Raw genomic sequence first — 20,462 nt, forward strand, 5'->3', positions numbered from 1 at the left:
TAAAATGGTCTCAACACAGAATTCTCCCGCTCCAAACCTGCAGGAATGAGGAAGAAAGAATGATTTAACAACTCAGTATTCCAATCAGCTGGGTTTTGCTTTATTAATCCCTCATCTTTTCAAGCAAGCAGAGCTGGTGCTGTCTCCTCTTGGAGACGTGAGCTTGGAGCTAATGGCAATGGATGCTTTGCCAGAGGCAATGGATAGGGCAAAGTTTGGGATTGATTGGAATCATCTTGTGCAGGAGCTTGTTGCACCCCAAGGAAGCAAAGTGGGAAGCCCAGCTGCACCCAGTGGGGATAGAACCAGCCTGGAATGCCTCCTCTAGGGGTGGATCATGGGAATCATCCAGGGGCTGTGGCCCTGCCTGTGCTGTGGCATTGCTGGCACAGTCCATGTGCTCCTCGGGGCAGGTCAGGCACATCCTTCAGGCTGGGTTCCAAGTTGCTCATTGCCTTTTTAAAGCAGAAACTGGGGCCAAAGGCAGCAGCGGGCTCAGAAATGCTCTTCTGTGGCCAGCCTGGCCCTAAAGGGAATAAAACCACGTTGGTCAGTCTGACAGACACCTCTGGCAGTTCCTGTGGGACAAAGTGCCTGGTCAGAGCCGCTTCCCTTCCTCCCGATGTGTAAAGGGCAGCCGGTTTTGGTATCCTCAAAATATTACCCTTGTACTCCTGTCCTGTTGCTTGTCTCCTTCTGCTTCAAACTCAGCAGGAATGTGAAGCCTGAGGTGGATGGGATGAGAGTCTGGAGACAAGCCAAGACAGCAGAGCTCCCTCTGGAGCTGGACCCCACTGCAGGTCTAGAGGGAAGAGTCCTTGAGTCTGATCCATGAAACTGAGCCCAACAAAGCCAAGCATGTGCCCAGTCCTGCCCGTGGCTCTGGCTGTTGGCTGCAGGTGCTTTATGCCAGACTCTGTTTCCAGTCTGGGCACCAAGGAGGGTGCAATTCCTTGTGCAGTTGTCCTGCTGGGCACACAGATAAGTGGCTTGTGGATAACCTGCTAGTGCAGCCCGAGCCTCGTGGGATTGCAGGCTGCAGACTCTTGTCCAAGAAATCAAGTACAACTTGTTCACAAGTTTATCCCCCTGCTGCTTTGGTAGCATCACTGATGTTCTGGCATTGCACAGAGAAACAGTGAAAGAGCCTTTTCCTGGCCTTGATCAGTGGGGCTTTTCCTTCCCAGAACTGGAAGATGTGATGTGCTTCTGCTCTGGAGATGGGGAGCCTGGACTCACCCCTTGGCTGCTCTCTGGCCTAACAAATGAGTCTTGATTCCTCCCACAGGAGGAATTTTTCACCTCAGGCTGGTTAAAAACCTTGCAGCCCAGCTGCAAAGCAGAGGCAGAGATTCCTGATAGCCCAGAGCTGCCCAACTTCCAAAGAATCCTCATTCCCACCGTGTTGCTTCCAAAAGCTCCACATCGGTCAGACTGATGGAGCCTTTAAAAAAGCAACCAGGGAAGCAACTTCTACAGCCTAACACTGTGTCCTGCATTTCTTAGTGGATCGAGAGTTGGCTTGTTTTCAAAGGAAATTTCCTTCTTGCTTCCATTTTATGTTTTCCAACCTTCTCTTTTTAGATCTGGAATGGTAACGGTCCTATTCTTTCCCCTTTATATTCCTCATTTCTTCTAGACCTTCTAGCTATACCTCATTGTATCTTTTATCAGTTCTCATTTAATTTATGTGGCTCCATTTTAAATAATCCTCATGTTGAAAAAGCTGAGTAATTTTTCTTAATCTGATAAATTCTGAAACGTTGAAAGGCTCGGAAAGAAAGAGAAAATAAAGCGTAAATTGGAAATAAATATTGAATTTCATGCGATGATTTTTGTATTTTTTACTTACAACAAGCTGGAAACTGAAATGCTGTGGATTGACTGGTTTTCCATGCAAAACTAAAATGGGAGCAGGCATTATTTTGCATGGGATTGCAGAAAACAATAAGTTTTGGATTTAAACCTGCCTTGTGTTGCTTGAAAATGATACAGCAAGAAGTTTACCTGCAGCTCTAACATGCTTTCCTTGCACATTGTATATCTGTGGCTGCAGCCAGAGTTCCTAAAGAGAAGTTTGGATTTGGCTGGCACAGCGAAGGCAGCATGAACCCTTGCGACACCCCTAAAGAAGGGGTGTGTGGGCAGAACCTGTTCTTACCTCCCTGGGTGAGTGAATACATGGTCTTCTCCATGGAAGGAGCTCCTTCTCCATGGAGCCCTTCTGAGCCAGCCACCAATGAAGTCCTCAATGCTCACCCAAATCCGGGGTGAGGGCTCAGTGGGAGGCCTCACTCCTAAGCCCTGATGTGAGAGGGAACTTTCTCCCCTTCCTGATGTTCTCACCTGCCCCAGAGCCTCTTTGGGCACTGACAGCCCTGGGCAAGTGTCACTTGAAAATCAATGGGGTAAAGGAAGAGCTGGTTCTTTACCTTCCTGGGGGTGGAGAAGGCGGCGTGGGGCTTCCTATTCTTCCTCATCTGCTGCCTGGCCGATCCCTGGATTCTCTTTGGTGTCATCCTCATGATCTGTGACTCTGGAGTGAAGAACCCTCAGTTGTGGCTTCAGGTGCAGGGTCTCGTCACCATTCTGATTTGATTCATTGGCCAAGGAAAGTGTGAAGCCCTCGAAGTAATTCACCTGGAAATCCCCTGGTGGGAAGAGATTCCAGCTCTCACTGCTTGTTGCTCAGCTGCCAGGTCTGCAGCAGTGTGAGGCATGACCTGGGCTGAGTGGAAATCAGGAATACTGATAACCCCGGGGCTCAGGAATCACCAAACATTGCTGCTTTGTGCCTCAGGGCCTCATCAAACACCACACAGGGCACGTGAGCCTGCGCTTGTGTCTAGAGGTCCTGGGACCTGTGTTCCCTGGAAAAAAGGTCTGTCATGTCCAGTGTGGCAGAGAAAAGGGGAGTGTGGCTCCAGAAGCAGCTTCAGGAGAGGCCAGGACTCAAGGAATCCTGGCAGTGCCAGGAACACCGGCATTACTCTGCCCCAGTCACTCTGGGGCAGCATCTCTTACCTTGTGTCAGCAAACCAAGGATGTAGGGAAAGCACCCAACCTACCTGTCCACACTTCCAGCCACTTACTCAGTCTTTTTAGGAAGGAGACCATGTCCTGGTAGCCCTGGATAGAAAAGCGGTCCATGACCTGTGAGGGAGGTGGCAGTCAGTGCAGCTGGGCTGCTGCAGGGGGCTCATGGCTCTGGCTACCTGGAGGAGCTGCTCACCTGACGTGTGGGAACCTGAAAAATGTGCTGTAAGCGGCAGATGTTCATTTTTGAGATCTGTAAGATACAGTCAGAGAGCTGGAAGGTCAAGAAGGCAGCGGGGCCATCCTTGGGGCAGATGTCGTATTCGCCGGCGAAGCCAGAGATGGTGATGGTGGTGCGGGACACGAAGTCGGCTTTCCACATGGCCAGCTCCCCGTCCAGGTAGCGCTGGGAGACAGAACAGGGAGCCCTGAGCCTTCCCCTCGCAGGGAGAGCAGTGCTGTTCACACGGGGAAACGTGGGCATTGTTCCCCAGCCAGGCCCACACCAGACCGAGGTTCTGGGGCTCCACAGATCCCCTTGCAGGGAACTGCCCCACTTGCTGCTCCCGTGCTCCAGGTCCACACCTGCCCTACTCCCTTCCCCCCAAAAAACTGCTGCAATCAAACTGGGAGGACAGTGCAGCAGAAGAGAGCTGAGGCACCCCCAGGGACAGGAGAAGATGGAGAATTCTGTGAGAAGCTCAGTCCTGTCTGCAGTGAGGGCAGATTGTGGGGCCCTGTTCTTCCCTCTGCAGACACTGGGGGAAGCCAGCCTCGAGCTACGTTGGTGGTAGAACACAGCTAGAAAGATCCTTACTGCCACTACTGGAGAAAGGACAGAGGCTGGAGGGGCCCTGGGCCTGAGCTGGGACAGGGTCTCCAGACCACAAAGCTACTCACCACCCCACGGAACGTTGGAGGGAAAATCCCAAAATACGGTAGGAGGAAGCAACTGCACATCACAGCCTGTGGGCGAGATGGGAAGGACAGAGGTGAGTGAAGAGCCACAGAAACTGTTACCTTTGGGAGGGGTGGCTCATCTGTGAGTGCCAAAACAGGGCCCTCCAGCTGGGTTATTGTCACCACAGACTAATGGGCACCAGACCATGTCTGATACCCACAGCCAGGGCAGAGAAATAGGAAGGGAACCTGTGAAATGCCTCAAATTGCTCTCTTCATGTTCAGGATAAGTCAGACAGTAATCAAAAGGGGTGATTTTTGAAACTTATTTCAGCTTGTCTGGATTCAGAGGGTGGCAAGGACAGAAATCATGGCATGCACTAGAATGGACCAGGGCCTGTTAGGATAAGACAAGGGGTGATGGTTTGTAACTACAAGGGGGGAGATTTAGATATAGGGAAGATATTTTTTACCAGGAGGGTGTTGAGGCCCTGCACAGGTTGCCCAGAGAAGCTGGCCATCCTGGAACCATCCAAGGCCAGCTTGGATGGGGCTGGAGACCAACCTGGGACAGTGGAAGGTGTCCCTGCCCATGGCAGGGTGGATCTTGATGAGCTTTAAGGTCCCGTCCAACCCTAACCGGTCTGTGATTCTGTGCTGTGGGACATGGCCAGGCAGCAAATGTCTCCCAGCTCCTCCCTCACGGGTGGCTGTGGCTGCTCCCACCTGAATCAGCTCCTCCTTCGAGGCAAACTCGGACACTGTCACGCATCTCCAGTCGTGCAGGCGGGTGAGGATAATGTGCAGCTTTCCAGACACCAGCTCGTGGGCATTTGGAGGCAGGAATTTGTTTAAGGTCTCCCTTAAGACTCGGTGTGCCCTTCCTCCAGGGACCAGCCCCCAGAGAGAGATTTTCAACCGACTGAAGAAGTACTGAAGTACCTCATCTGAAGCAAAGCAAAGCAAAGCAATCATTCTACATCCCTTATATTGTTATTTATGTGCATTCTGAGCTGCACTTCCACCTGGGAAAGGGGTATTTTATCCAGCTGCTAAATGCTCATTTAGAGACCTTGTGTTTCATTAGGGCTGAAGCTCCCATGAGTGGACACAACTTTTCCAAGGACTTTCAATACTGAAGGAGGCAGAAATATTTTGTTTTCTTTTCCCATTTCTCCCCATTTTCTGCACAAGGCATCTTAAAAGTTTTTGGAGATATGGGAGACAATGGACAGGAAGCCTTTGTATAACATTTCCTCCTGTTAGCTCTGCATCTGTGGCCCTGCTAATGTGATTTGTTTCTCCTTGGTGCTTTGGGAATCTACCAACAACCCCCAATGCCTTATCAGGGACAGCATCTCTGTTTCTTTTACTAGATATTCCTGCCATGTATTTCAGTTTATAAGATGCAATGACTATATCTACGCTGTTTTATCTGTGCCGCTTAGTTCACCCATGTTTTTCAGTATTCTAGAAGCCAATAAAGTTTAAAAATCTGAGGACTTAACCACTAATAATGCAAACAAAAATATTTGGAACTCCAAAATTCACAGGTATTCCATCTCTTTTGACACAAAATAAACAGAAATCTGTAGCCCTTACCCATATCACATCCACACAATCCGAATGTAGCTATAATGGATCCTGAAGATCCTCCATAGATCCTGTGTGCATATTTCATTATGTCCGGAGACAAGTCCTGCAAAGCAGATAACACTCCAGCTTGGTATACAATCATGAAACTACATCCTCTAAACAGGATAGAGTAAGGTCTTCCCTCTTTTCCACTTATTTTCAGCATCTCTGCTAACTCCAAGCACCCCAACAGCAAGAAAACAGCTGCCCAACAGCTTCAATGGGTTGTCCAGAGCCAGCCAGTGCTCAGCTGTGGTTCTCTTTCCAACCACACTCTCACTGCCTTATATGCCTCTGGCCAAAGGTCCAGTGAAACAGCAGCAGTGGGCAGAAGTGGATGATGTGGTGTCCTAATGCTCATTAAAATAAGATTACTGCAATGCAAGGTGCCTGAGGTGAGCACTGGCAGCCCCAGGCGATGGGGACAGCCACATGTCACACTGATGTGTTGGGGAGCAGCCCAGGGGTCTGGTGTGCCCCAGGACTGAGTCTTCGGGAAGGAAAAGCTGCTTCTCAAAGTGGTGGACTGCTTCAGTAATACCCTGGAGTTCCAGCACAAAATTCCAGCCTCTTGGGCAGTAGGAATCCGCAAATATTCCCTGGCACAAAAGAGTCTTGCAAGCTGCTGCTCAAAACTCTCTTGCCCCATTTGCAACAGGTTGCCAAACCCCATCACAGGGAGTGGAGAAGGTGGCTGGATTACTAAAGAAATCACAACAGAATTTGGAGCAGGTGATTGGGATACTAAAAAATTACAACCCAAGTTGTTATCCTTGTTTCACAATTTCAGGGCTTGAGTTAGCTTACAAAAGGGTAAAAATACAGAGTCCAGGTGACAACTCATTATTTCACCTGCCTCCTATATGGCTGAAATTTCAGTAGAGAAAGAGGTTGATAAAGAAGGAAAGAAGGAGGAAAAAAGTCCGACCAATGCAGGGATTTATTGGTTATCCATGGAGAAATGCAAAGCCTTCTTAGCTTTGCTGCTGGCTGAGACGCTGGGAAGCTGCTGGTGGGAAAAGCAGCGCTGAGAGCTGGGCCAGACAGAGGCAAAGTGGCCAGCACAGACAATAACAACTTGGACACGCCTCTCCTGATATACACAGAAATCTCAGCAACATCTTCAGGCAAAATGCTTCCAAAGCCACCAGGAGATGCTTCTCTCCCTCTTGCTGTGTGCCAGGGCAGTGCTGGAGCGATGTGGATGCAGCCATGATCTCTGTGAGGGGGCTGCAAAACAGCCCTGAGGATGACAGAGCAGCTGTGCTGGACCTGCTGGGGCTGGCAAGGCTGTGGGCTCCACTAACCCCAAAGCATCAGCGCAAGGTTAATCCAGCCCCAATTCCACATGGGAGCAGTGTCTGCCACCACCCGGGAGCCAAGGCCCTGAGCTCCTTGCACACACCTTGCAGGTCCTGCTGCTGTGCAGCAAAAGAATACTGAAGACTCAAGACAAGAGGCATAAATATATTCCGTGCCTAATCAGGAGGACAAATGCACTGGAAATCATTTTCCATCTACTCTTTGGTGCAAGGATCCCCTAAGAATTGACTGCAATGAGAAGAGTCAACTTCAGAAGCAGCTTCTGGTGCAGGAGGGAAGGGGCCTTTGGAATGCATGGGCGAGGCACACAAAGCTCGTGAGCTTAAGGAAAACCTTTATGGCCACTTGCATGGCTTGTGGAAAATACCAGAGCCAGTCTGGTAGCAGCACCAGCATTCCCAGTGCTTCAAGCCTTGTGTTCAAGCCTCCTGCTCTCCGTCAGCAGCATGAGAAGGAACTAGAAATGTGACACATTATTGCGCCGCTTTCCACATACAGCTGGAGAGCTCTGGCACTCCAGTCCCAAACCAAAGCCACGGATCACGCCACACAGGCCTTGTTTTACTCTTAATTGCAGCTCTGTGCAATTATATGGAGAGAGTTTGTAAATCCCATTGCTTTACCTTCTTACCCAGTCTTGCAGCACCAAGAGGTAAACAGTGTTTATCTTGGAAAAGCAGAGGGAAGCCAAGAGTGCACCTGCTTATTCCCTCCTAGCATTAGTGCCACATCTCCCAGGCTTTCAAAGCCTTGGACTGTCCCTGGTGTCTTCCAAAGGGAGCAAGGAGTTAGAAAAAATGCAGTTGGAGGCAGTTGTTGTCAGAGTGAGGTACAGGGCTCCAAAAAGGTGTGTTTTGGAAAGCAGCAATCCAGATGATCTGAGTAGGAGTGACCCAGGTGGCATGAACAGTGATTGGGAAATGCTGCTGTGGAAATGCAGAAGCTGTTTCTTGGCCTCTCTCTGCCCTGCCCCAGGATGGGACACAGGCTGTGTGTGTCCCTGAGTGATGCCCTGTGTTTCAAGTCTGTTGTTTTACCAGGCCAAACAGCCTCATGGCATTTGGCATTTCCCCATCACCGGGTCAGAAACCACTGTGAGCCCAGGGACCCTGCTCATCTGTCCCTCATTTTGTCATCCTGGCTTTGGGGACAAATGTCACCAGTCCTGCCTCCCAAGAAACCAGCCTAGCCTCAGTGCCTCCTGCTCCCGTGGATAATTGGAAACACCCTGTGATGCTGCAGGGTCCAACACAGGGAATCTGACCATTCTCTACAGCTACAGCAGGGCAAGAAGAAAGGACTGAGGGGCAGAAAGACACCAGTGCAGAAAGGCAAAAATGCAGTTCTATGATGGGTTGAAATCTTCTCGTGTAAGAGTGTAATCTTAGCAAAAACCAGTTTGTGTTTCTCTGCTTCATGAAAGCTGAGTTTCAGTATTTGTGTCTAAACAGTCCGTGATTAATCAAGGCGTTTCCATGGCACTTCCCCAGCTGAGTGCACTGGAACAGGAGCAGAATAAAGGAGTGGCTCTGGCAGGGGTCTGAACTTGCTCACCTGTGTGTGCTCACCTGGGCCCCTCAGTTGCCTCTTGGCTGCTCCATGTTTCCTGACGTGCCAGTGGCTGCCTCCTCAGCAGGCAGGGCTGACGCTGGCCTAGGGAGCACATTCCCACCATCCCTGCCCTCCCACCAGGACACAGATTGTAGCAGAGTTGACAACACGAGTGACGCTTTTGCCGGTGATGTCACAGGCAACCTTTCTTCTAGGTAGGAAAGAATGAGTGGAAATGATGCACCCTGGACCTTGCCTCACTACTTGGTATTTCTGTGGCTTTGGCAGCTCCCAGAACGTGCCCCAACACACTTACCTTTCCTTCTACCAGGAGTGTGGCACAGGAACCTCCAGCCTATCCTACGTTCAGCATTAAGCAGAGAAACCTTTTCCCTGTTCCTGTGACAAACACCTCATCCGGGGACATGAGGTGATGATGTCACTGCCCAGGGCAGCTGCGAGAGCTGCGCTGACGGAGATGAAATGGTGACTTCAGCACGGTGACTTCACCCGGCTCTGGAGCAGTGCCTGGTGCTTCAAGCCAAGGGCAGGGCTCTGCAGGACAGACCTTCCTGCTCAGCTGCACCCCTGGGCAGAGAGCACCAGGAAATGTTGGAGCAGATCACCTCCAGCTGGAAGGAGTTCTGGCAGGCACAGCTTCATTTCAGGCCAGAAGAGATTCCTTAGCCTTGCCAAAGCCTTAGGATCACTCTGTTATACCACTAAGACATTTCAGTAGTAGAGAATGGTTTGGCCTGGAAGAAACTTTAAACCATATCCAGTTCCACCCCGGCCATGGCAGGGACACCTTCACTAACCCAGATTGCTCCAAGCCTTGTCCAACCCAGCCTTGAAATAATTACACACCAGAGCCAAGGGGGAGTCCTGCACGATGTAGGCGCAGCTGGACTGCTGGGTTACTTTGGAAAAAGGAAAAAGCTCAGCCTAGATGATTTACACCCAAGTGACAGCCTGGGAGTCTCTGGTGCGGGGCTGCTGCTCAGCAGCAGGAGGATAATGCTTCCACAGAATTGTGGAATCATCGACTCATGGAATGGTTTGGACTGGAAGGGATCCTTAAGCTCATCTCATTCTTGCCCCTGCCATGGTCAGGACCACCTTCCACTAGACCAGGTTCCTTCAAGCCCTGTCCAGCCTGGCCTTGCTCCAGGTGCTCCCTGGTGAATCTCTATTCCCTGGATTAATCTCTATTCCCTGGATTAACCTCTTTATCCCGGGTTTAGGTGTCCCTGGTCAGGGCCTGCTTCTCCTGTTGCTCTGAGGGGCTCGGCCGTTCCTGTTCCCGTTGCTCTGAGGGCTCGACCGTTCCCGCTCCCATTCCCCTGAAGGCTCGGCAGTTCCGGCTCCCAGCGCTGTGGGGGCTTGGCCGTTCCTTCTGCCCTCACTCTTGCCTTTGCCAACTCGGCGGCCGCTGCAAGCGTCGGCCCTTAGCATGCATCGTGGGAGCCGTTAGAAACGCAGGTAAGGCTTGTTAATTTGTGGTGGTTGCTATGAATATTTTTTTTTGGCTGATGTTACATTCTCTCTGCACAGCCCAGACCATGTCTGATGCTGATGATGAAGCCGGGCTTGTTGTCACCAACACCCACAGTGTGCTGGTGCTCCCAAATCATGAAGGATTTGGAGAATCCCAGACTGTTTTGGGTAGGAAGGGGCCTTAAAGCTCATCTCCTTTCAATTCCTTCCTTAGGGTGAGGATATGGAGATATTTAAGCAGATCTCCTTCAGCTGGAAAGTGTTTGGGCAGGCCCAACTGAATTTCAGCCTAGAAGAGATTCTTTAGCCTATGTGAACCCTTAGGATCACCCGGTTATACCAGAAAGACACTTGAAAAGTAGATCACAGAATCCCAGAATGTTTTAGGTTGGAAGGGACCTCAAAGCTCATCCAGTCTCGCCCCCTGCTATGGCAGGGACACCTTCACCATCCCAGGTTGCTCCAAGCGGGAAGCCACTGACCCTTGTCCTGCCCTGGCAGTTCCTGATGAGGGGTCCCTCTCCAGCTTCCCTGTAGCCCCTTCAGCTCCTTGAAAGGGCTATGAGGTCTCCACACAAGCTTCTCTTCTCCTGGCTGAACAGCCCCCACTTCCTCAGCCTGTCTCCATAGGGGAGGTGCTCCAGTCCCCTTATAGCTTTCTGGCCCATTTTGATGGATGCCGTTTGCATTGGATCCTGTCTGCTCCTGTCTTGCATCCATCCTGGATGGATTTACACTTCTCAAGCACTGCAGCCAAAGGCAGGCTGCTCAAATCCAGCAGTTCCTGCCACAGGGCAAAGTGGAAGGCTCAGAGACACCCAGGCCTCCCCAGGCAGGAACAATCAGTCCATCATTTGCTTTTGCAGCTCTGCTCCCTCCCACTTATCCAACAGCTCCTTCTCCAGGCTGCTGCAAGCACCATCCCCACCTCCAGGCCGGATATTACCATTTCAGTCAGCCTGAGGCAGCTACCCTATTGAAATGGGCATTAAAATCTGCCAGAGAAAGTTCTCATCTAGGAACTGGACTTCCAAATCCATTAAATGCATCTGCAAACCTTAGACACAAACAGGAGCACAGTTTGAAATGCCCAGTGTATCTCACCTGCCCCATGTGGTGCTTGATCATAAACAATTAGTAAAACTTGGAGAAGTTTAAGAAAAATCCATCTACAAGGAATCCCCAAACTAAAATGGTCTCAACACAGAATTCTCCCGCTCCAAACCTGCAGGAATGAGGAAGAAAGAATGATTTAACAACTCAGTATTCCAATCAGCTGGGTTTTGCTTTATTAATCCCTCATCTTTTCAAGCAAGCAGAGCTGGTGCTGTCTCCTCTTGGAGACGTGAGCTTGGAGCTAATGGCAATGGATGCTTTGCCAGAGGCAATGGATAGGGCAAAGTTTGGGATTGATTGGAATCATCTTGTGCAGGAGCTTGTTGCACCCCAAGGAAGCAAAGTGGGAAGCCCAGCTGCACCCAGTGGGGATAGAACCAGCCTGGAATGCCTCCTCTAGGGGTGGATCATGGGAATCATCCAGGGGCTGTGGCCCTGCCTGTGCTGTGGCATTGCTGGCACAGTCCATGTGCTCCTCGGGGCAGGTCAGGCACATCCTTCAGGCTGGGTTCCAAGTTGCTCATTGCCTTTTTAAAGCAGAAACTGGGGCCAAAGGCAGCAGCGGGCTCAGAAATGCTCTTCTGTGGCCAGCCTGGCCCTAAAGGGAATAAAACCACGTTGGTCAGTCTGACAGACACCTCTGGCAGTTCCTGTGGGACAAAGTGCCTGGTCAGAGCCGCTTCCCTTCCTCCCGATGTGTAAAGGGCAGCCGGTTTTGGTATCCTCAAAATATTACCCTTGTACTCCTGTCCTGTTGCTTGTCTCCTTCTGCTTCAAACTCAGCAGGAATGTGAAGCCTGAGGTGGATGGGATGAGAGTCTGGAGACAAGCCAAGACAGCAGAGCTCCCTCTGGAGCTGGACCCCACTGCAGGTCTAGAGGGAAGAGTCCTTGAGTCTGATCCATGAAACTGAGCCCAACAAAGCCAAGCATGTGCCCAGTCCTGCCCGTGGCTCTGGCTGTTGGCTGCAGGTGCTTTATGCCAGACTCTGTTTCCAGTCTGGGCACCAAGGAGGGTGCAATTCCTTGTGCAGTTGTCCTGCTGGGCACACAGATAAGTGGCTTGTGGATAACCTGCTAGTGCAGCCCGAGCCTCGTGGGATTGCAGGCTGCAGACTCTTGTCCAAGAAATCAAGTACAACTTGTTCACAAGTTTATCCCCCTGCTGCTTTGGTAGCATCACTGATGTTCTGGCATTGCACAGAGAAACAGTGAAAGAGCCTTTTCCTGGCCTTGATCAGTGGGGCTTTTCCTTCCCAGAACTGGAAGATGTGATGTGCTTCTGCTCTGGAGATGGGGAGCCTGGACTCACCCCTTGGCTGCTCTCTGGCCTAACAAATGAGTCTTGATTCCTCCCACAGGAGGAATTTTTCACCTCAGGCTGGTTAAAAACCTTGCAGCCCAGCTGCAAAGCAGAGGCAGAGATTCCTGATAGCCCAGAGCTGCCCAACTTCCAAAGAAACCTCATTCCCACCGTGTTGCTTCCAAAAGCTCCACGTCGGTCAGACTGATGGAGCCTTTAAAAAAGCAACCAGGGAAGCAACTTCTACAGCCTAACACTGTGTCCTGCATTTCTTAGTGGGTCGAGAGTTGGCTTGTTTTCAAAGGAAATTTCCTTCTTGCTTCCATTTTATGTTTTCCAACCTTCTCTTTTTAGATCTGGAATGGTAACGGTCCTATTCTTTCCCCTTTATATTCCTCATTTCTTCTAGACCTTCTAGCTATACCTCATTGTATCTTTAATCAGTTCTCATTTAATTTATGTGGCTCCATTTTAAATAATCCTCATGTTGAAAAAGCTGAGTAATTTTTCTTAATCTGATAAATTCTGAAACGTTGAAAGGCTCGGAAAGAAAGAGAAAATAAAGCGTAAATTGGAAGTAAATATTGAATTTCATGCGCTGATTCTTTGTATTTTTTACTTACAACAAGCTGGAAACTGAAATGCTGTGGATTGACTGGTTTTCCATGCAAAACTAAAATGGGAGCAGGCATTATTTTGCATGGGATTGCAGAAAACAATAAGTTTTGGATTTAAACCTGCCTTGTGTTGCTTGAAAATGATACAGCAAGAAGTTTACCTGCAGCTCTAACATGCTTTCCTTGCACATTGTATATCTGTGGCTGCAGCCAGAGTTCCTAAGGAGAAGTTTGGATTTGGCTGGCACAGCGAAGGCAGCATGAACCCTTGCGACACCCCTAAAGAAGGGGTGTGTGGGCAGAACCTGTTCTTACCTCCCTGGGTGAGTGAATACATGGTCTTCTCCATGGAAGGAGCTCCTTCTCCATGGAGCCCTTCTGAGCCAGCCACCAATGAAGTCCTCAATGCTCACCCAAATCCGGGGTGAGGGCTCAGTGGGAGGCCTCACTCCTAAGCCCTGATGTGAGAGGGAACTTTCTCCCCTTCCTGATGTTCTCACCTGCCCCAGAGCCTCTTTGGGCACTGACAGCCCTGGGCAAGTGTCACTTGAAAATCAATGGGGTAAAGGAAGAGCTGGTTCTTTACCTTCCTGGGGGTGGAGAAGGCGGCGTGGGGCTTCCTATTCTTCCTCATCTGCTGCCTGGCCGATCCCTGGATTCTCTTTGGTGTCATCCTCATGACCTGTGACTCTGGAGTGAAGAACCCTCAGTTGTGGCTTCAGGTGCAGGGTCTCGTCCCCATTCTGATTTGATTCATTGGCCAAGGAAAGTGTGAAGCCCTCGAAGTAATTCACCTGGAAATCCCCTGGTGGGAAGAGATTCCAGCTCTCACTGCTTGTTGCTCAGCTGCCAGGTCTGCAGCAGTGTGAGGCATGACCTGGGCTGAGTGGAAATCAGGAATACTGATAACCCCGGGGCTCAGGAATCACCAAACATTGCTGCTCTGTGCCTCAGGGCCTCATCAAACACCACACAGGGCATGTGAGCCTGCGCTTGTGTCTAGAGGTCCTGGGACCTGTGTTCCCTGGAAAAAAGGTCTGTCATGTCCAGTGTGGCAGAGAAAAGGGGAGTGTGGCTCCAGAAGCAGCTTCAGGAGAGGCCAGGACTCAAGGAATCCTGGCAGTGCCAGGAACACCGGCATTACTCTGCCCCAGTCACTCTGGGGCAGCATCTCTTACCTTGTGTCAGCAAACCAAGGATGTAGGGGAAGCACCCAACCTACCTGTCCACACTTCCAGCCACTTACTCAGTCTTTTTAGGAAGGAGACCATGTCCTGGTAGCCCTGGATAGAAAAGCGGTCCATGACCTGTGAGGGAGGTGGCAGTCAGTGCAGCTGGGCTGCTGCAGGGGGCTCATGGCTCTGGCTACCTGGAGGAGCTGCTCACCTGACGTGTGGGAACCTGAAAAATGTGCTGTAAGCGGCAGATGTTCATTTTTGAGATCTGTAAGATACAGTCAGAGAGCTGGAAGGTCAAGAAGGCAGCGGGGCCATCCTTGGGGCAGATGTCGTATTCGCCGGCGAAGCCAGAGATGGTGATGGTGGTGCGGGACACGAAGTCGGCTTTCCACATGGCCAGCTCCCCATCCAGGTAGCGCTGGGAGACAGAACAGGGAGCCCTGAGCCTTCCCCTCGCAGGGAGAGCAGTGCTGTTCACACGGGGAAACGTGGGCATTGTTCCCCAGCCAGGCCCACACCAGACCGAGGTTCTGGGGCTCCACAGATCCTCTTGCAGGGAACTGCCCCACTTGCTGCTCCCGTGCTCCAGGTCCACACCCTCCCTACTCCCTTCCCCCCAAAAAACTGCTGCAATCAAACTGGGAGGACAGTGCAGCAGAAGAGAGCTGAGGCACCCCCAGGGACAGGAGAAGATGGAGAATTCTGTGAGAAGCTCAGTCCTGTCTGCAGTGAGGGCAGATTGTGGGGCCCTGTTCTTCCCTCTGCAGACACTGGGGGAAGCCAGCCTCGAGCTACGTTGGTGGTAGAACACAGCTAGAAAGATCCTTACTGCCACCACTGGAGAAAGGACAGAGGCTGGAGGGGCCCTGGGCCTGAGCTGGGACAGGGTCTCCAGACCACAAAGCTACTCACCACCCCACGGAACGTTGGAGGGAAAATCCCAAAATACAGTGGAATGAAGCCACTGCACATCACAGCCTGTGGGCGAGATGGGAAGGACAGAGGTGAGTGAAGAGCCACAGAAACTGTTACCTTTGGGAGGGGTGGCTCATCTGTGAGTGCCAAAACAGGGCCCCCCAGCTGGGTTATTGGCACCACAGACTAACGGGCACCAGACCATGTCTGATACCCACAGCCAGGGCAGAGAAGTAGGAAGGGAACCTGTGAAATGCCTCAAATTGCTCTCTTCATGTTCAGGATAAGTCAGACAGTAATCAAAAGGGGTGTTTTTTGAAACTTATTTCAGCTTGTCTGGATTCAGAGGGTGGCAAGGACAGAAATCATGGCATGCACTAGAATGGACCAGGGCCTGTTAGGATAAGACAAGGGGTGATGATTTGTAACTACAAGGGCGGAGATTTAGATATAGGGAAGATATTTTTTACCAGGAGGGTGTTGAGGCCCTGCACAGGTTGCCCAGAGAAGCTGGCCATCCTGGAACCATCCAAGGCCAGCTTGGATGGGGCTGGAGACCAACCTGGGACAGTGGAAGGTGTCCCTGCCCATGGCAGGGTGGATCTTGATGAGCTTTAAGGTCCCGTCCAACCCTAACCGCTCTGTGATTCTGTGCTGTGGGACATGGCCAGGCAGCAAATGTCTCCCAGCTCCTCCCTCACGGGTGGCTGTGGCTGCTCCCACCTGAATCAGCTCCTCCTTCGAGGCAAACTCGGACACTGTCACGCATCTCCAGTCGTGCAGGCGGGTGAGGATAATGTGCAGCTTTCCAGACACCAGCTCGTGGGCATTTGGAGGCAGGAATTTGTTTAAGGTCTCCCTTAAGATTCGATGTACCCTTCCTCCAGGGACCAGCCCCCAGAGAGAGATTTTCAGCCGACTGAGGATATACTCCTTTATCTCATCTGAAGCAAAGCAAAGCAAAGCAATCATTCTACATCCCTTATATTGTTATTTATGTGCATTCTGAGCTGCACTTCCACCTGGGAAAGGGGTATTTTATCCAGCTGCTAAATGCTCATTTAGAGACCTTGTGTTTCATTAGGGCTGAAGCTCCCATGAGTGGACACAACTTTTCCAAGGACTTTCAATACTGAAGGAGGCAGAAATATTTTGTTTTCTTTTCCCATTTCTCCCCATTTTCTGCACAAGGCATCTTAAAAGTTTTTGGAGATATGGACAGGAAGCCTTTGTATAACATTTCCTCCTGTTAGCTCTGCATCTGTGGCCCTGCTAATATGTCTTCTTTTTCCTCATTTCTTTGCGAAACATTTTTCTGCCAAAAGTCCCAAATGCCTTATCATGGAGAGCTCCTCTGTTTCTTTTATTAGATATGCTTGCCGTGAATTCCCATTTATAAAATGCAATAACTGTTTTCCAAGTGCTGCCTAATTTACACATTCTCCACTATTCAAGAAGGCAATAAAGTAAAGAATCTGAGAAATTAACCACTGATAATGAAACAAAAATATTTGGAACTCCAAAATTCACAGGTATTCCATCTCTTTTGACACAAAATAAACAGAAATCTGTAGCCCTTACCCACATCACATCCACACAATCCGAATGTAGCTATAATGGATCCTGAAGATCCTCCATAGATCCTGTGTGCATATTTCATTATGTCCGGAGACAAGTCCTGCAAAGCAGATAACACTCCAGCTTGGTATACAATCATGAAACTACATCCTCTAAACAGGATAGAGTAAGGTCTTCCCTCTTTTCCACTTATTTTCAGCATCTCTGCTAACTCCAAGCACCCCAACAGCAAGAAAACAGCTGCCCAACAGCTTCAATGGGTTGTCCAGAGCCAGCCAGTGCTCAGCTGTGGTTCTCTTTCCAACCACACTCTCACTGCCTTATATGCCTCTGGCCAAAGGTCCAGTGAAACAGCAGCAGTGGGCAGAAGTGGATGATGTGGTGTCCCAATGCTCATTAAAATAAGATTACTGCAATGCAAGGTGCCTGAGGTGAGCACTGGCAGCCCCAGGCGATGGGGACAGCCACATGTCACACTGATGTGTTGGGGAGCAGCCCAGGGGTCTGGTGTGCCCCAGGACTGAGTCTTCGGGAAGGAAAAGCTGCTTCTCAAAGTGGTGGACTGCTTCAGTAATACCCTGGAGTTCCAGCACAAAATTCCAGCCTCTTGGGCAGTAGGAATCTGCAAATATTCCCTGGCACAAAAGAGTCTTGCAAGCTGCTGCTCAAAACTCCCTTGCCCCATTTGAAACAGGTTGCCAAACCCCATCACAGGGAGTGGAGAAGGTGGCTGGATTACGAATGACATTACAACCCATTTCGTTTTCCTTGTTTCACAATTTTAGTGAGCTTATAAAAGGGTAAAAATACAGAGTCCAGGTGACAACTCATTATTTCACCTGCCTCCTATAGGGCTGAAATTTCAGTAGAGAAAGAGGTTGATAAAGAAGGAAAGAAGGAGGAAAGAAGTCTGACCAATGCAGGGATTTATTGGTTATCCATGGAGAAATGCAAAGCCTTCTTAGCTTTGCTGCTGGGTGAGACGCTGGGAAGCTGCTGGTGGGAAAAGCAGCGCTGAGGGCTGGGCCAGACAGAGGCAAAGTGGCCAGCACAGACAATAACAACTTGGACACGCCTCTCCTGATATACACAGAAATCTCAGCAACATCTTCAGGCAAAATGCTTCCAAAGCCACCAGGAGATGCTTCTCTCCCTCTTGCTGTGTGCCAGGGCAGTGCTGGAGCGATTTGGATGCAGCCATGATCTCTGTGAGGGGGCTGCAAAACAGCCCTGAGGATGACAGAGCAGCTGTGCTGGACCTGCTGGGGCTGGCAGGGCTGTGGGCTCCACTAACCCCAAAGCATCAGCGCAAGGTTAATCCAGCCCCAATTCCACATGGGAGCAGTGTCTGCCACCACCCGGGAGCCAAGGCCCTGAGCTCCTTGCACACACCTTGCAGGTCCTGCTGCTGCGCAGCAAAAGAAAACTGAAGACTCAAGACAAGAGGCATAAATATATTCCGTGCCTAATCAAGAGGACAAATGCACTGGAAATCATTTTCCATCTACTCTTTGGTGCAAGGATCCCCTAAGAATTGACTGCAATGAGAAGAGTCAACTTCAGAAGCATCTTCTGGTGCAGGAGGGAAGGGGCCTTTGGAATGCATGGGCGAGGCACACAAAGCTCGTGAGCTTAAGGAAAACCTTTATGGCCACTTGCATGGCTTGTGGAAAATACCAGAGCCAGTCTGGTAGCAGCACCAGCATTCCCAGTGCTTCAAGCCTTGTGCTCAAGCCTCCTGCTCTCCGTCAGCAGCATGAGAAGGAACTAGAAATGTGACACATTATTGCGCTGCTTTCCAAATACAGCTGGAGAGCTCTGGCACTCCAGTCCCAAACCAAAGCCACGGATCACGCCACACAGGCCTTGTTTTACTCTTAATTGCAGCTCTGTGCAATTATATGGAGAGAGTTTGTAAATCCCATTGCTTTACCTTCTTACCCAGTCTTGCAGCACCAAGAGGTAAACAGTATTTATCTTGGAAAAGCAGAGGGAAGCCAAGAGTGCACCTGCTTATTCCCTCCTAGCATTAGTGCCACATCTCCCAGGCTTTCAAAGCCTTGGACTGTCCCTGGTGTCTTCCAAAGGGAGCAAGGAGTTAGAAAAAATGCAGTTGGAGGCAGTTGTTGTCAGAGTGAGGTACAGGGCTCCAAAAAGGTGTGTTTTGGAAAGCAGCAATCCGGGTGATCTGAGTAGGAGTGACCCAGGTGGCATGAACAGTGATTGGGAAATGCTGCTGTGGAAATGCAGAAGCTGTTTCTTGGCCTCTCTCTGCCCTGCCCCAGGATGGGACACAGGCTGTGTGTGTCCCTGAGTGATGCCCTGTGTTTCAAGTCTGTTGTTTTACCAGGCCAAACAGCCTCATGGCATTTGGCATTTCCCCATCACCGGGTCAGAAACCACTGTGAGCCCAGGGACCCTGCTCATCTGTCCCTCATTTTGTCATCCTGGCTTTGGGGACAAATGTTACCAGTCCTGCCTCCCAAGAAACCAGCCTAGCCTCAGTGCCTCCTGCTCCCGTGGATAATTGGAAACGCCCTGTGATGCTGCAGGGTCCAACACAGGGAATCTGACCATTCTCTACAGCTACAGCAGGGCAAGAAGAAAGGACTGAGGGGCAGAAAGACACCAGTGCAGAAAGGCAAAAATGCAGTTCTATGATGGGTTGAAATCTTCTCGTGTAAGAGTGTAATCTTAGCAAAAACCAGTTTGTGTTTCTCTGCTTCATGAAAGCTGAGTTTTAGTATTTGTGTCTAAACAGTCCGTGATTAATCAAGGCGTTTCCATGGCACTTCCCCAGCTGAGTGCACTGGAACAGGAGCAGAATAAAGGAGTGGCTCTGGCAGGGGTCTGAACTTGCTCACCTGTGTGTGCTCACCTGGGCCCCTCAGTTGCCTCTTGGCTGCTCCATGTTTCCTGACGTGCCAGTGGCTGCCTCCTCAGCAGGCAGGGCTGACGCTGGCCTAGGGAGCACATTCCCACCATCCCTGCCCTCCCACCAGGACACAGATTGTAGCAGAGTTGACAACACAAGTGACGCTTTTGCCGGTGATGTCACAGGCAACCTTTCTTCTAGGTAGGAAAGAATGAGTGGAAATGATGCACCCTGGACCTTGCCTCACTACTTGGTATTTCTGTGGCTTTGGCAGCTCCCAGAACGTGCCCCAACACACTTACCTTTCCTTCTACCAGGAGTGTGGCACAGGAGCCTCCAGCCTATCCTACGTTCAGCATTAAGCAGAGAAACCTTTTCCCTGTTCCTGTGACAAACACCTCATCCGGGGACATGAGGTGATGATGTCACTGCCCAGGGAAGCTGGGTTAGTATGGAATGTTTTTGGCTGGACAGGACCTTAAAGCTCATCTCATTTCAGCCCCTGCCTATGTCAGGGACACCTTCCCCAATACCAGTGCTGTCCAGCCTGGCCTTGCTTCAGGTGCTCCCTGGTGAATCTCTACTCCCTGCATTAATCTCTCTTCCTTGGCTTCAGGTGCTGCAGTCTGGGCTCAGCCGCTCCTGTTGCTCTGAGCGCTTGGCCATTCCCTTTCCCATTCCCCTGAAGTCTCGGCCATTCCTCTTCCTATTGCTTGCTCTGAGGGCCCAGCCGTTCCTGCTCCCATTCCTCTGAGGACTCAGCTGTTCCTGTTCCTGTTCTCGTTGCTCTGAGGGCTTGGCTGTTTCTTTCCCAGCACTCTGAGGGCTTGGCTCTTCCTTCTGTCCTCACTCCTGCCCTCTGCCAACTTGGTGGCCGCAGCAAGTGCATCCGTCGTGGGAGCCTTTAGAAACGCAGGTAAGGCTTGTTAATTTGTGGTG

The 20,462-nt window shown here is 50.6% G+C and overlaps 2 protein-coding genes and 1 long non-coding RNA gene across 3 annotated transcripts; all 3 read right to left on the minus strand.

The window, feature by feature from the left end:
- On the minus strand, positions 1–4,911 carry LOC137462862 (omega-hydroxyceramide transacylase-like). The gene is made up of 6 exons (XM_068173665.1): positions 4,663–4,911; positions 3,937–4,002; positions 3,233–3,442; positions 3,069–3,153; positions 2,433–2,651; positions 1–578 (listed from the first exon to the last, which is right to left on the minus strand). The coding sequence occupies exons 1-5, from the start codon at positions 4,909–4,911 to the stop codon at positions 2,467–2,469; spliced, it is 795 nt and encodes a 264-aa protein (XP_068029766.1). The 3' UTR covers positions 1–578; positions 2,433–2,466.
- Positions 4,912–13,597: 8,686 nt separating this feature from the next.
- Positions 13,598–15,588, minus strand: LOC137462847 (omega-hydroxyceramide transacylase-like). The gene is made up of 4 exons (XM_068173648.1): positions 15,541–15,588; positions 14,364–14,573; positions 14,224–14,284; positions 13,598–13,782 (listed from the first exon to the last, which is right to left on the minus strand). Exons 1-4 carry the CDS (start codon positions 15,586–15,588, stop codon positions 13,598–13,600), a joined length of 504 nt encoding a protein of 167 aa, XP_068029749.1.
- A 10-nt stretch (positions 15,589–15,598) lies between these two features.
- On the minus strand, positions 15,599–19,964 carry LOC137462741 (uncharacterized). The gene is made up of 3 exons (XR_010993765.1): positions 19,513–19,964; positions 16,652–16,748; positions 15,599–16,014 (listed from the first exon to the last, which is right to left on the minus strand). It is a non-coding gene; the product is annotated as an uncharacterized lncRNA (long non-coding RNA).
- Between the last annotated feature and the right edge of the window lie 498 nt (positions 19,965–20,462).

This window comes from Anomalospiza imberbis, chromosome 26, assembly GCF_031753505.1.
Source record: "Anomalospiza imberbis isolate Cuckoo-Finch-1a 21T00152 chromosome 26, ASM3175350v1, whole genome shotgun sequence".
NCBI classification, from domain to species: domain Eukaryota; kingdom Metazoa; phylum Chordata; class Aves; order Passeriformes; family Viduidae; genus Anomalospiza; species Anomalospiza imberbis.

What these genes read in the sequence shown, in the direction of transcription:
- LOC137462862 (XM_068173665.1), bottom strand. Translation starts at nt 4,911, where the DNA reads ATGATTGCTTTGCTTTGCTTTGCTTCAGATGAGGTACTTCAGTACTTC. An exon ending in CTCCAACGTTCCGTGGGGTG is followed by an intron (nt 3,443 to 3,936) that starts GTGAGTAGCTTT and finishes TCTGTCTCCCAG; the next exon opens with CGCTACCTGGACGGGGAGCT. An exon ending in TTCAGGTTCCCACACGTCAG is followed by an intron (nt 3,154 to 3,232) that starts GTGAGCAGCTCC and finishes CCTCCCTCACAG; the next exon opens with GTCATGGACCGCTTTTCTAT.
- LOC137462847 (XM_068173648.1), bottom strand. Translation starts at nt 15,588, where the DNA reads ATGGCCAGCTTCTCTGGGCAACCTGTGCAGGGCCTCAACACCCTCCTG. An exon ending in AGGGCCTCAACACCCTCCTG is followed by an intron (nt 14,574 to 15,540) that starts GTAAAAAATATC and finishes TCTGTCTCCCAG; the next exon opens with CGCTACCTGGATGGGGAGCT. An exon ending in TTCAGGTTCCCACACGTCAG is followed by an intron (nt 14,285 to 14,363) that starts GTGAGCAGCTCC and finishes CCTCCCTCACAG; the next exon opens with GTCATGGACCGCTTTTCTAT.